At 47.6% G+C, this 13,802-nt stretch overlaps 1 protein-coding gene across 3 annotated transcripts in view; it reads left to right on the forward strand.

Annotated features, from left to right (window-relative positions):
* Mapk14 (mitogen activated protein kinase 14) overlaps positions 1 to 13,802 on the forward strand; it is a 61,007-nt gene that overhangs the window by 25,058 nt on the left and 22,147 nt on the right. For all 3 annotated transcript variants that reach the window (XM_063279559.1, XM_006256142.5, NM_031020.3), the window contains exons 2-4: positions 77 to 206; positions 2,447 to 2,505; positions 13,160 to 13,271. In XM_063279559.1, the coding sequence (XP_063135629.1) occupies positions 77 to 206; positions 2,447 to 2,505; positions 13,160 to 13,271 (301 nt within the window). The remainder of the gene's footprint in view (positions 1 to 76; positions 207 to 2,446; positions 2,506 to 13,159; positions 13,272 to 13,802) is intronic.

Here is a 13,802-nt window from a genome sequence, read left to right on the forward strand (position 1 = left end):
AAAAGGCCTGGAAAGTATTAGAAATAGTATTCGGAGCTCGTTTAACGGTGGGCTTTTGCTCTTCCTCCTTAATTAGTGCTGCTTTTGATACAAAGACGGGACATCGTGTGGCAGTGAAGAAGCTGTCGAGACCGTTTCAGTCCATCATTCACGCCAAAAGGACCTACAGGGAGCTGCGGCTGCTGAAGCACATGAAGCACGAGAATGTGAGTTCCTCCTCTCTGCGCAGAGCAAGGCCTTGTGTGCAGTGCTGCCGGGACACAGCACACTGTAGGGTTGGGTTTGCGTTGCACGAGGGTTCTGTGCCGTGGGGCTGTAAGGTCATAGTAAGGTTGATGGAGCCTCTTCCCAGACTTGTACTCTACTCCACGAGCTTAAGGAGAGTTTAGTTTCCTATTCTTATTTAGTGTCAGTGCATGTGTTTGCCTGCTGGAGTTTACGTGCACCGTGGGGTGCAGTACCTTGGAGACCAGGAGATGGCAGAGACCTGGACCTGGAATCGCAGGTGCTTGAGGCCCACTGGGTGCTGAGAACCAAACCTGGCTGCTCTGCAACAGTAGCCCCTGCTCCTCCCTGCTGAGCCGTCTCCACCCAGTGCTTCCTTTTACGGATCTCTTCATTGGTGCTTCTGTGCATGTGCACATGTGAGGTTATGGATATAAAAAGGCAGCTTGTGGGAATTGGCCCTCAATTATAACTTCAGTTCTAGGGGATCTGTTGCCCTCTTCTGGTCTCAGTGAGTACTGTGTACGCGTGATAACACCCACATAACATTCAGGCAAAACATAAAATGAAAGATTAAAAAACAACGTTTGGGGGGTTGGGGATTTAGCTCAGTGGTAGAGCGCTTGCCTAGGAAGCGCAAGGCTCTGGGTTCGGTCCCCAGCCCCGAAAAAAAGAAAAAAGAAAAAAAAAAAAAAGAAAAGAAAAATGATAATAAAATGTGGAAACGGGAAGAAAAAAAAAAAAACAACGTTTGGGCTGTAGAGATTGCTCAACGGTTAGAGCACTGACTGCTCTCCCAGAGGTCCTGAGTTCAATTCCCAGCAACCACACAGTGGCTCACAACCATCTATAATGGGATCTTCCGGTGTGTCTGAAGACAGCTACAGTGTACTTATATATAATAAATAAATAAATCAAAAAACCCCAAAAACATTTGAAGATGAATTTTTTTAAATTTCTAACTATGTCTACATGCTTGTGTACATGTGGACAGGGTATCACACATGTGGGCAGTGCCGTGGAAGACAGAAGAGGGTGTCAGATCATCTGGATTTGGATCCGGAGTTGCAGGTGCTTGTGAGGCCCCTGATGGGATGCTGAGAGCTGAACTTTGGGCCCTGGACGAATGATTGAGTCATCTCCCCCATCTCGAAAGATGAGGCTCTGTTCATGTTTGTTGTTGCATCTGCAGGCTGCTTACCATCATTCTTATATTAAGATGTTCAGGTTCTAGCAGTTGGGAGCCCCCCATATTAGCGTTTGGTGTGTTTTGTTTTGTTTTTCTAGGCACAGGGTTTCTCTGTGCAGCCCTAGCTGTCCTGGACCCTCTGTAGACCAGGCTGCCCTCAAACTCAGATCCATCTCCCTCTGCCTCTCTAGTGTTCGGATTAAAGGTGTGCGCCCCGAAACTGGCTGTGCTTTGTGTTGTTTGTTTGTTTGAGAGAGACTGGGTCTCTCTCTGTAGCTCTGTCTGGGTTGGAATTACTGAGCCACTCTCCAGCCCTGTTGCTTTGTATTTTTGAACAAAGCAGGCACGGGGGGGGGGGGGGTGGGGGTGGGGGTGGGAAAGACCAGAATACTTAATGTAGAAATTATCTCACCTCTCAGTCTATCAATTTTATGCAGTGAAAAATGAAGACTTGGGGCTGGAGAGATGTCTCAGTGACTGAGGATTTGCTGCTCTTGTAGAGGACCCAAGATTAGTTCCCAGCATCTAGGTTGGGTGACTCACAACCTGCCTGTAATTCCAGCTTCAGGGGTTTACCCTCCCTCCGGCATCCAGGGACACAGGCACAGGAGAGGGCGAGGGTGGGGAGAGACAGACAGACACAAAATAAAGATCACATAAGGAAGGAGTCCTAATTCTTTTTTCGCTGTCTGACACACTAGTGGCCATGTGAACGAATTCTAAGTTGCAGGGTTTCCCTGGCACTGTGTGGAGTGATAGGTCAGGCGTGTGGCGCATGTCTGTGGGCATTTGGGAGGTGGCAGCAGGAAGATCCGGAGTCCAAGCCTGGGCCATATGAACTCCTCTCTGCAAACCCCCAACCCCCAGAAAGAATGATGTTAGCACATGTGTACCAGAAACACAGTCTGGGTAGGAAGCTAGCACACTGGCATACGGCCGTGGCTGCACTTGGATCGCTCTACCTGAAACTCTACAGAGGCACTGCAGCAAGACTGTTGCTTTCCGACTGTTTGATTTTATTTGTTCTTGCAGGTGATTGGTCTGTTGGATGTGTTTACACCTGCAAGGTCCCTGGAGGAATTCAACGATGTGTGAGTGATTTTTTTGTTGTTTTTGTTTTTGTTTTTTGCATTTACAGCCTCAGCTATAGAATGGGGGTGAGCACCCCACAGAACTGCTCAACAGGACCCAAACTTCAGAAGATTATTCTCCTCCTATTGTGGGTTCTCATGGGAGGGATACATGAAGTGAATATTTATTATGTGTGGTGCATTTAGAGCCCAGTGTAGCCATCAGAGCCAGTGCTGAGTTCTTAAAAGTGTTCCACAGAGAGAATTTTGATTGTAAGTTTTTTTCCATAAATGCCAGTCCACATAGGTGTTTCCTTCTATGATCCTTCATGGTGGGGGAGGTGACACTGAGACTGCATGCTGGTACTTAAAGACTTCTTTTAGTCTGGTGCCTGGGGAGTCCCAGGAACCACAAGTAGAGGTCAGGAGAAATAAAGCAGGGAAGAAGGGAATGACAGCCCGTGCGTGTGTTTGTGAGAGCACCGGGGCTGGGAACTGCCAGGGTATAGGAAGCCCTACAGAACACACCTCAGGGGGCTGTTCTGATTGCTCCTGAATGCCTTCCCACGCCAACACATGTGACAGCAAGACAGCAGGTGTGTGCACATCCAGCCTCCCGGGCACCAGAGCTTTCCCAGTGTGTGTGATTAACACCCTGTACTAATTATCAACTTGACAGATGCCACAATCACCTGACGGGCCTCTGGGCTTGCCTGATGGGGCAGGTAGCTGTCTTGACTTTGAATTGATGAGGGAAGGAAGGGCATCTAAACTGTGGTCGGGACCATTCCCCAGGCAGGGCATCTGCGACTGCGTGAGCTAGAGAAAAGCCAGCAGAGCAGTGGCATCTAATTCCTCCGTGCTTGCTGGTGCGGTGTGTTGAACCAGACTGCACCCGTCTCCCATAAGTTGCTTTTGTCAGGGTGGTTATCAGAAGAGGAGGAGAAAGGTGAGCCCCACCCTGCTTAAGAGACACACTGTGCTGCACAGGGAACCATCCTAAGCACACTTCACATTTGGTCTTGTTGGGAGGCTCGCCTCCTGAGTGGGAAGGATGGTTATTGTAAAGGTCAAACTGAGGTCGGCCATCCCTGCTCTTCCCCATCTTCCTGTATTAGTAAGACGTCTTCTCTACAACATGACCAAAGAAATTAGGTTCCTTACCTCCTAGTTTTAAAGGTTCCTCCTCATAGTTGGGTGAGCCCAGGCTTTTGGGCTTCTGGCAGAGGTGCCGGGGAGCAGGAGCAGAGAGTGATAGGGTAATAAGCCACTCACTCATGAAGGAGCAGAAGACACAAAGGACCAGGGCCCCATATTTGCAAAGCCACACCCCTGGTGACTTAAGCCTTGCCATGTAGTGAGAATTTGGAATTTTGGTTTCTTCAAAAACAGAGCTGTCCTTCACAGAACCAGTATAGGAATGTTTCCGTCTGATCCCAGCTGTGGGGACACGGGCCAGCTCTGCAGCAGCGCCTGCGATTGGCCTGCCGCTCTAGCACAGTTCTCCCAGCTGCGGAAAGGTTCTGCGATCATGTGATGTTAGGAATCTGGAAACTGTGGACAAGGTGTAGACATGCTAGAGTCCCAGTGCTAGGTTGGTGATTGGTGGTGGCTCAGGGGAGTTAGTTTTGTTTTTTGTTAGTGGTCATGCTCAAGAAAAACGAGAAAAAAATTAGGTTCAGAGATCTCTCTCTCCCTCCCCCCTCCCCCTATCTAATCCTTTCCTATCTAAGGATAGGGGTGACCCAGGAGATAAAGAGTAGGGAAAAGAAGAACCCACAAAGTAGCAAAGGCAGACTACGTTGCTGCCCAGAGGTTTTACTGCTTCTGTAGCTCCCTTGGAAAGGAAGCCTTTGACACAGGGTTGAGTGGTGTTAAACTCACCACCCACAATTCCAACTTCACTCCTGATGCTCCCAGTGCAAAACCAGCTTCTCTCCACATTTCTTTGGAATGTATGCTGCTAATACCATTTCATTTTCTCCCACAAAACAAGCAGGCAGATACATTTGCTCTCTTGTGTCATGTTTATAGAAAAAGGGAAAAACAGAAGTGAATGCAAAAAAATGGAGCCCGAGAAGGAGAGGCAGCAGCAGGAGAGGAGGCAGCTGGGCCTCGTACAGGAACTCAGCCATGTTAGCTTGACCTGCGATGAAAGTTTAGGAAGCAAGTGAAAAGGAAGAGTGGCAGTGGCTAAGAGCAGTGACAGGCCGCTCCCACAGCCCTGCCTGGGTGCCAGAACAGAGGCTCCACCCACACAGGCTGAGCAGAGACTGGGGAGCCCTGCTGCACCCTGTGCTTAGCAAAGAGAGTGGTGGGGTCTAGTGAGGGACAAGTGCTACTGTAGTCTTTGAAAAACACTGGGGTTAGGGAGGATAGACTCCACACCACAGAGATTTGTGGACTACAAGTATTGGGAGTTGGTTTAATTGAGCATTTTGGAATGAAAAGTGGACCTGCCATTTATTGACTAGGTTTAGCCCACCCATGCCGGTGTGTAAATTTCCCTAGTAAATAAAGTTGTATTCGTTTATTACAACTTCAAAGTTGCAGTCATTTCAACAAGTGCAGAGGCTTTGTTTTCTTTTTACCTAAGGCTGGGTTTTAACAATCTTTAAAAAAGATTTGTTTAGGGCTGGAGAGATGGCTCAGCGGTTAAGAGCACTGACTGCTCTTCTAGAGGTCCTGAGTTCAATTCCCAGCAACCACATGGTGGCTCACAACCATCTGTAACAGGGATCCGATGCCCTCTTCTGGTGTGTCTGAAGACAGCTACAGTGTATTCATATACATAAAATAAACAAAATCTTAAAAAAAGAAAAAAAGTAGAATCTTTACATACCAGGTTTTAAAAAAAAAAAAAAAGATTTGTTTAATTGTGTATATGTGTGACTATGTGCACATTATGCATGTATGAATGTATGTATGTATGTATGTATGTATGTATGTATGTATATGCTGTGTGTATACCTGATGTCTGTGTAGGCCAGAAAAGTGTGTCACATCTTCTGGTTAGAGCTATATGTGGAGTAACCAGGCCTCCTAACCCCTCAGCCCTCCCTAGTGCCTCGCTCTTGTTTTGAGCGAAACCACTCTCAAGTGCGATCTGGTGCTGTGTCCTGCACGTCAGCTGACTCGCTCTCCATGAGGACAGTGTGAGCTGCACTCACTGTAAGGAGTGTTTCATTGCTGACTTTTGTGGTGCTGACACCAGTCAAAAAGTTAACCCCTTCCAGAACAGAGCTTATTTCTGTGTTCTCTGTGCACATATTCACACAGATAAAAAGAGTGATGTGCAGTGTTGCCCTGTCGGGCCTTGAAACCATTTATGTTCACTAAGAAAAAACTGACGCGCAAACAACATCCTGAGGATTGGAGACTCAGGCCGCCCGAGTCTCCAGCGCAGTGTGCCGCTCAATGATCCATGCTCCATGGTCGCTGGCAAAGCTGGGCTGCCCTGTGTGCAGCTGGCTTCCGGTTGTGCTTTCCCCCGTCCGTGTGTTTGTGTTTCGGTTACCACTGTCCTTTCATTGAATGGCGCACATCGTTGCTGCATCTGTCAGACCACAGGAACCTTCAGGAAAGGAACAGCAGTCGGTGTTTTGTTAGTGACCAGCACCGTGCAGTCATGGGCGTGGCTTGGGAAATGAGCGCATGTAATTCTGACTGCTGCGTGACATGGTTGGGCAGGCCGCACATTTTACAGAGACACAAATGGAGATCGTCTGAGCACGTCTGATGTTTAGTTATTGTCTGTAATATTCAGCGTGTAGTGCCATTGTGTGTCCCAATATTTACAAATGTAGAACGTTTCAGTAGATGGTATTACAATCAAGTTTTGAAAGAGCTGCAATTTTTCCTAACCTTTTGCTTGCTTGCTTACTTTCTTTCTTTCCTTCTTTATTTCTTTCTTCCTTTCTTTCTTTCTTTCTTTCTTTCTTTCTTTCTTTCTTTCTTTCTTTATTTATTTATTTATTGATACAGAGACTCTCTGTGTAGTTCTGACTGTCTTGGAACTCACTCTGTAGACCAGGCTGGCCTCCACCTGCCTAAGTGCTGGGATTAAAGGTGTGTGGCGCCGTTGCCTCACAGTCTCCCATTCTTTTTTTTTTTTTTTCCGGAGCTGGGGACTGAACCCAGGGCCTTGCGAGTGCTAGGCAAGCGCTCTACCGCTGAGCTAAATCCCCAACCCGCCTCACAGTCTCCCAAACACTTTTTTTTTTTTTTTTAAATCTCCCAAACACTTTAACGAGGCTGCCTCAGCTGACTGGGGGAGGCTAGCTTTTGGAAACACTCTCCTCAACTTTCCAGAAAACCAACTTGTGACAGACTGAGTGGAAATGAGCTTTCCAAGTGACTTCCTCACCACTTACAACTTTTCATTCTTGATTTTTTTTTTCCCTTCCTGTTTTTTCCTTTTCTTTCTTTGTTTCGTTCATTCATCCATCATCCATTTGAGACAGGATTGTATCCCTGGCTGACCTGGAGCCCCAGAGATCTGCTGCCCTCTGTGTGCTTTGTGTTCACATTCACAGTTTATCTCTGGGGTGGGGTCTCACATATCCATCCCAGGGTGGCTTCAAATGACTGTGTAACCAGAGATGGCTTTGAACTCCAGATCCTCCTGCATTTCCGTCCCTGGTTCTGGGATAACCGCCATGAACCATCATACCTAGTTAATGCAGTGCCGGGCTAGAACCCTGGGCTTCGTGCTGCTAAGCAAGCACTCTGCCTCCAGCAGCTTAGCCGCCCAGCCCTCGTGTGCTGGCCCTGCACGTGTGGAAAGTGAGCTTGAGCACTCTGCTTCCATTAACTAGAGCTGAAGGCAGCAAGTCACTCAACACAGCTGGGTTTGCTTTTGTAAATTCTGTTCCATCTTTGAATATCTGCCTCTGCCAGTCATGGTTCTCATATTCTCTAATCATTGACTTTAAATGACCACGTAGTGCGCAGTGTGGTAGGTTTCAGAGGCCCAGCATGGTCTGGCTCTGCACTCTCTGACTTGTATGAGCCACTTTCCACTTGTGTCTTTCTGTCCTTTCTAAGACAGACAAGCAGCCGTACCTCAACAAAGCCTCTGCCTGCTCTGCTCACAGCCTGGCCTCTCTCCACACTTGCTGATTGGTTCCCTTCAGTCCCATGCAAGGGTCTCCTGATCAGAAACCTATTCCCCCCTTGTGCCCTAGCTAAGCTGTGATTCCCAGGCACACCTGGTTCTCTCTTGCCTTGTGAGCTCTGTTAGAGTGGGTGCTCTCCTTTATTCCTGATTGCTTATGTTGGAGCAGTAGCAAGCCTACCTGCAGGTGTTACTTGAAGAAAAAATGAGTGCAAGAATCTATCATTCTGCATAGCAAGTCCTAGGACAGCCGGGGTTACATAGAGAGACCCTGTTTTTAAAACACAGAACAAACCATCAAAAAGCATGACCTACTCAAGTGGCTGGAACTGTAAAACACACAGATGGTCTATGCCATTAGCTGGGATTTTAGCAGCATCTCAAACTTATAGAGGACTTGAATGTCAATGTTGTCAACTGACACAATACTGTGGTGTAGACTTAGCATCCCAGGTTGTCAGAGGAGGAAACAGATTGAAACCTTTATTGTATGTATATGGATGTGAACAAAACTGCTTCCTTCTGGTGCTCTGGCTCCATTTCCTGTTACATACCCACGGTCATACCTGGCACCACTATGTTCTGTGGAATGCAAGATGCCGAAACCAAGACTGTCTGTGTTCACAGTTGCTTGTGGTCCCCTGGCTCTGGTCATTTCCGGTGTGGCATTGCACTTGCCTTTCCCTCATCTAGACTGAGTGTCTTCTACCACTTCGTCCCCCACGCCCAGCATTACACACCTGTGCGTGGACAGGCTGTGCTCCTGCCGTCCTGTGTCCCTGTTGGTGCCTCTGCTCTTTAACAGAATGCTTGGCACTGTCCTGTCTTTCTTCTACCAAGAACAGTATGTCGGAATAGTGAGTCCAGGCTGGGTGATGCCAAGGACAAAGAGGACACTGAACTAGGTGCTTCCTGTAAGAATAACGTGTTGTGAAATAAGCTTGTTAAACTTCCAGCTGGACGATTGGATGGTTCCTCTGCCCCCTTTGATAGAACACTCTGGTCTAATGGTGTTCATGCCAGGTAAGGGCCTGAGCATACACATTTCCGGTAAAATGTCTTACTCACACTGCTCTGAGCTGTTCTGAGTCATCATTTTAGTGCCCTTACTGCTCTGGATGTTTTAGGTACTACCCAGAGCAAGGCTTAAGCCTGCTGGCCTCAGACACTGTACACTCCAGTAATAAGGAGCTTATAAAGAAGGGAATTGGGTTGCAGATTATAATAGAGCAAAAAAGAAAAGAATTCAGAGTGTAAGCCAGAGGAGTGGCCTGGCTTTAGATAGAATGGGTTGAATTCTTTACAACTAACAACAATTCTATTATTCATGTAATGTGTGTGTGGAGAGCAGAAGAAGCCTTCTCTCCCTGCACAAGGCCTCTAAGGGTTGAAGCCAGGTCAGGGTACTCACCTCTGGGGCCATCTTGCCTGCCCTCTGCGTCAGCATTTTGCACAAATAATACCTGCCCAAGGAGGCTTACCCCGAGACACAAGGCCACACTCTGAATGGCAGCCAGAGCGGGAAGCCCTGTGTGCAGCTGAGAGCCAATAAGAAGGTAGCTGGAGGGGTTGGGGATTTAGCTCAGTGGTAGAGCGCTTGCCTAGCAAGCACAAGGCCCTGGGTTCGGTCCCCAGCTCCGAAAAAAAGAAAAAAGAAAAAAGAAAAAAAAGGTAGCTGGGGAGGTCAGAGGTCACTGGGGCAGAGTACAAGGCTGGAAGGACTCTTTCTCACTGTGAATAAAGTGTGGTCATTGGTGGTTAATAATTGTCAGCTCCTGCCGCTGTTTTAAGCCCTGTTTAAATCTGGAAGACGTGCTCTGTCTTTTCCTAATTGCTTTCAGATAGAGCCCGTAGCAGTGGAGATGCCAGATTGTGGCAAGAGGTCTGTTTTGTTTTGAGCCTTTGTATTGTGCTTTTAAAACGCATGGGATGGTGGGAATCTGAACAATTGGTTGTCACCCAAGCAAGACTTAGTAAAGTAGGCTCTGGAACAGGGCGGTTTAGAGCCCTGAAAATCGTCAATCCGGAGTCCCACTTAGTACTGGTTGAAACAAGTCACACATCTCACGAGGGATTTAAGTTTAGAGGATGCCACTGTCCCAAGTGAGAAGCAAGACAGGAATCCAGTCGTGAAGTCGTCCGTCCTTCGTCCTTCAGGTTACAGTATAATCTCACTTAATCTTGTAAAGATGAGATATTGGACAGTGTCCCCACTGCGCTGCGCTCTAGCCTTCCTTCATTTATTTCAGGAGTTTACTATTTAGCCCCATGATAATATCAAGCATGTCTGCTCAAATGGCATTGAGTGCACTTGCCAGAGTCTGGACACGCGGCTCTCTTGTGCTGCCCCTTTCAGATTGTCCATCCTGCTTACTGGGGTAGAACCAGGCCGGACTTTTGCGTGAGATCATCTGTGCTGTGCCTCCGTGCCTTGCTGTTTTGACAGGTGCTTGTTCCTGTCCTGTGTTGTATGATTTGCTCTGGAATTCCTTCTGTATGTGAGCTGAAATTTGATACTTGATGGTAATAGATTGATCTTGGGCCGTGTGGAAATAGCACGGAGTGGTTAGCTGAAAGAACTCAACCATAAATAGAGCTCTCAGTGGACTAGTAGCCTAGTGGTGTGCTAGTTATTTCTGTGTCAGTGACTGATTGTGCTTACATGGTGGTTTGACAGTCTCATCCTCCCCTTAAAAATGTTTGTGATAAGTGGGTCAGAAGTACTGAATCTCCCAGATCATCTGAAGCAGTTGTGTGTGATGGAAAAGGGGACTGAGAGTTACACATGGGCTGTATACTCTATCCGTTTGATGTGCCCGTATGTTTAAGGTGTACGACGGTGAGTGCCATCCCACTGAGTAGCTTAGTAGCCCTGGTCAGCGGTCTTACGTTTACCCCCAGATGATGTGCCCATTTGAAGCGTCAGGTACACCGTTCCTGAAGAGGGGTTGGGTCGGGTGCCTCTGAGCTCCACACTCAGGGGGTTGAGGCAGAAGAATGTCAAGGGCAGCCCAGGTCAGTGGTGAGACCCTGTGTCACTAGCTCCAGCAGTGGGAGTGCCTCAGTTGTAAGAGTGTCTGCCTCAGATGCACCAAAAGCAAATGACTGGGATGAGGAGGAGACAGGCTGTGTTCTTCACAGTTTTTCTTCATTATAGACTGAGGAACTGTTAAGGAAATTATCTAGCGCTAAGGTACCCTTGCTTATGGTGACATCTGTAAAATGTTAAAATTGTATGTGTTAATGTGTGTGTGCATGAGTGAATGTTCATGCCACAGCATGCATGTAAAGGCCTGAGAACAACTTACAGGGATTATTTCTCTCCTTCCGTAGTGTGGGTCCTGAGCATGGGCCTCAGGTCATCAGGGTTAGCAGCTGCCTTTGATTATGTTCTTTAAGGGCTTGGAAAGTCACTCAAATCAAAATTACCTTGATCTGATACCCTCTCCTGTGTGTCTGAAGACAGCTACATATACATTAAATGTATAAATCTATAAAAAGAAAGTGCTTCAAAGAGTCTAGTTTACTCTTCGTTTTGTTTTGGATTTTGAGATGGGGTTTCTTTGTGCAGCCATGGCTGTCCTGGGACTCACTCTGTAGATCAAGCTGTCTTCAAACTCACAGAGATCCATCTGCCTCTGCCTCCCCGGTGCTGGGATTAAAGGAGGGCACCACCACTACTCTTTTCTGAAGAATTATTTTGTATGTATGTCATGGGGTGTGTCTCTGTGCACATGAGTTCAGTGCCCACAGGCCGGAAAAGAGCATTAGGTCTTCTGGAGCTGGAGTTAGGCGGCTGTGAACCGTCCAACCTGAGTTCTGGGAATGGAACTCAGGTCCCTCAACATCACGAAGCAGTTTCACTGCTGAGCCATTTCTTCAGCCTCTTAATTTATTCTTAAATTATGCATGAAGTTCACCTTTTCCTTAAGGCAATATAAACATGTAGGTTTTAGGAAAATGGCTAAAATCTCTCTTTAAAGTCAGAACTAGGCCATGTCCCTCTAGTCTTCCTACAGCAGTCAACCCTCCTGAGCCTCATGAGAGGAGAGACACCTGCCCTCACAGACTCAGCCTGGGGCTCTGCTCTGCCCTGCTGCAGTAGTGATGATGAAGACACGGATCTAGAGTTTCTGTGGCGAGCCTGCTGGGCTTGAGTGCAGTCACACCCTCGTCTTACCCCGTAAAGCAGGCCTGACTCTCAGCACCACACCTGCGGGAAGCTCTGGGCTGCCTGCCTTGTTCTCCTTCCTTCCTCTAAGTAAAGCAGCAGGGTATTGCTAATAAGCCACAGCCTTTTGCTAGTCGTTTTTGAAGAGAAAAAAATTACACTTTGAAAATCTTAGAACAGCACAGGATTTATGAGGTAAAAATACGATGATGGGATTGCAAGTATGTGACCCTTTATTATGTGCACAGGTAATTATACTGTGCATTTCTATTGCAAAATAAGAAAACTGCAGGGCTGGGGATGGATGTGGCTTGGAGGTTTGCCTAGCATCCGAAGCACCGCGCTTGGTCACTGTTGTGTTGCTGTGGAAAGACAGCATGAGCAAGGCGGCTGACAGGAGAGCATTGACTGGAGCTCGCTTACAGCTTTAGAGGTTTAGTACATTATCATGGGGGGTGGGGGCGCGGTGGCTGGGCCTGGTTTGGGCTTTCGAAACCTCAAAGTTTACTCCAGTGATGCGCCTCTTCCAGTCTTAGTCAGGGTTACCAGTGCTGTGCTGACAAACCATGACCCAAAAGTAAGTTGGGGAAGAAAGGGTTTATTTCATCCACAATTTCCTATCATATAAAGCAGTGAGGGCTGGGACTTGAAAGCAGGAGGTGATGCAGAAACCTTGGAGGAAGGCTGCTGCTTACTGGCTTGTTCCTCATGGCTTGCTTAGCCTGCTTTCTCATAGGACCCAGAACGACTAGTCCAGGGGTGGCATGACCCCCTGTGGGCTAGACCCTACCCCATCAATCACTAAATAAGAAAATGCCCCACACCTAGGTCATGTGGAGGCATTTGCTCAATTGAGACTCCCTCCTCTCTGATGACTCTTGTGTCAGATCGACACAAAAGTAGCTAGGACGCCTACCCATCCTTCCTAAACAGTTCCATAACCAGGGACCAAACATTCAAATATAAATCTGTGAACCTATGGGGGCCATTCTCATTCACACCACCACAGAGGTCCAGTCCAGTATCCTAGCATTCAGGGAGTAGAGGCCAGGATCAGAGAGTCGAGGTCATCTTTGACTAAGCTTGAAGTGACCTGGGCTACATAAGACTTCTCCTAGGAAAGAGAAGACAGAGAAAGAAGGCACCTACAATGCACGTGTGCCTTTCTAATCTCTGTCTATCTATACGGCTTCCTTCTCACCTCCTTCTATACGGCTTCCTTCTCACCTCTGTATTTTCTTTACATAGCAAGGAGTAGTGGGTGTGAGTGTGGAGAGGTTAGAGTGCGTGTAGGAGGCTGCGCTCAGTTTAGGCTGGTGTGGTCCTTCAGCGGTCTTTCCTGGATCGGTATGTAACACCCCACTCCCCCCAACCCCTTCTGTTTCTAGGTACCTGGTGACCCATCTCATGGGGGCAGACCTGAACAACATCGTGAAGTGTCAGAAGCTTACCGATGACCACGTTCAGTTTCTTATCTACCAGATCCTGCGAGGGCTGAAGGTACAGGCAACGACTTTGTCACTTATCACTCTTTCTGTGTCATAAGAACTTAGGACAGACGGGTTTTCTTATGAGTTAACGATCAATCCACACTGCTGCTCTTGTATTTCCGAGGCCACGGTTTACTAGAAAGCAAATGCTATGTTGTCCTTCCCTTTGATCCTTTAGTCTGACTATCTAAGACATGGGGACTTTAGCCACACTGAAAAGTTAGTAGCATCTTGATACAGCCTGATGTCCAATCAGTGTGATACTGAGGCTTTAAAACATTCCTTTGGGCTGTGCGCTGCTTTTATATTCCTACTCAGGACTTGAGAGGCAGAACAAGAAAAACCACTGTGTGCAGCATAAGGAGTGCCAGCCACCAGGGCTGGGGTGGGGGGTGTCTCCAGAACATCCTTTGATGTTAGCACATCGGAACCCTTCCTGAGGTCAGAGGAAGAAAACAGGTTGACAGCTCCATCCCGTAGGTGGAGTGGGAATCCTAGTTTGTGTGACCCACTGTGATCCTGCACAGTGCTCGATGACTGA

Source organism: Rattus norvegicus, chromosome 20 (assembly GCF_036323735.1).
Source record: "Rattus norvegicus strain BN/NHsdMcwi chromosome 20, GRCr8, whole genome shotgun sequence".
Lineage (NCBI taxonomy): Eukaryota > Metazoa > Chordata > Mammalia > Rodentia > Muridae > Rattus > Rattus norvegicus.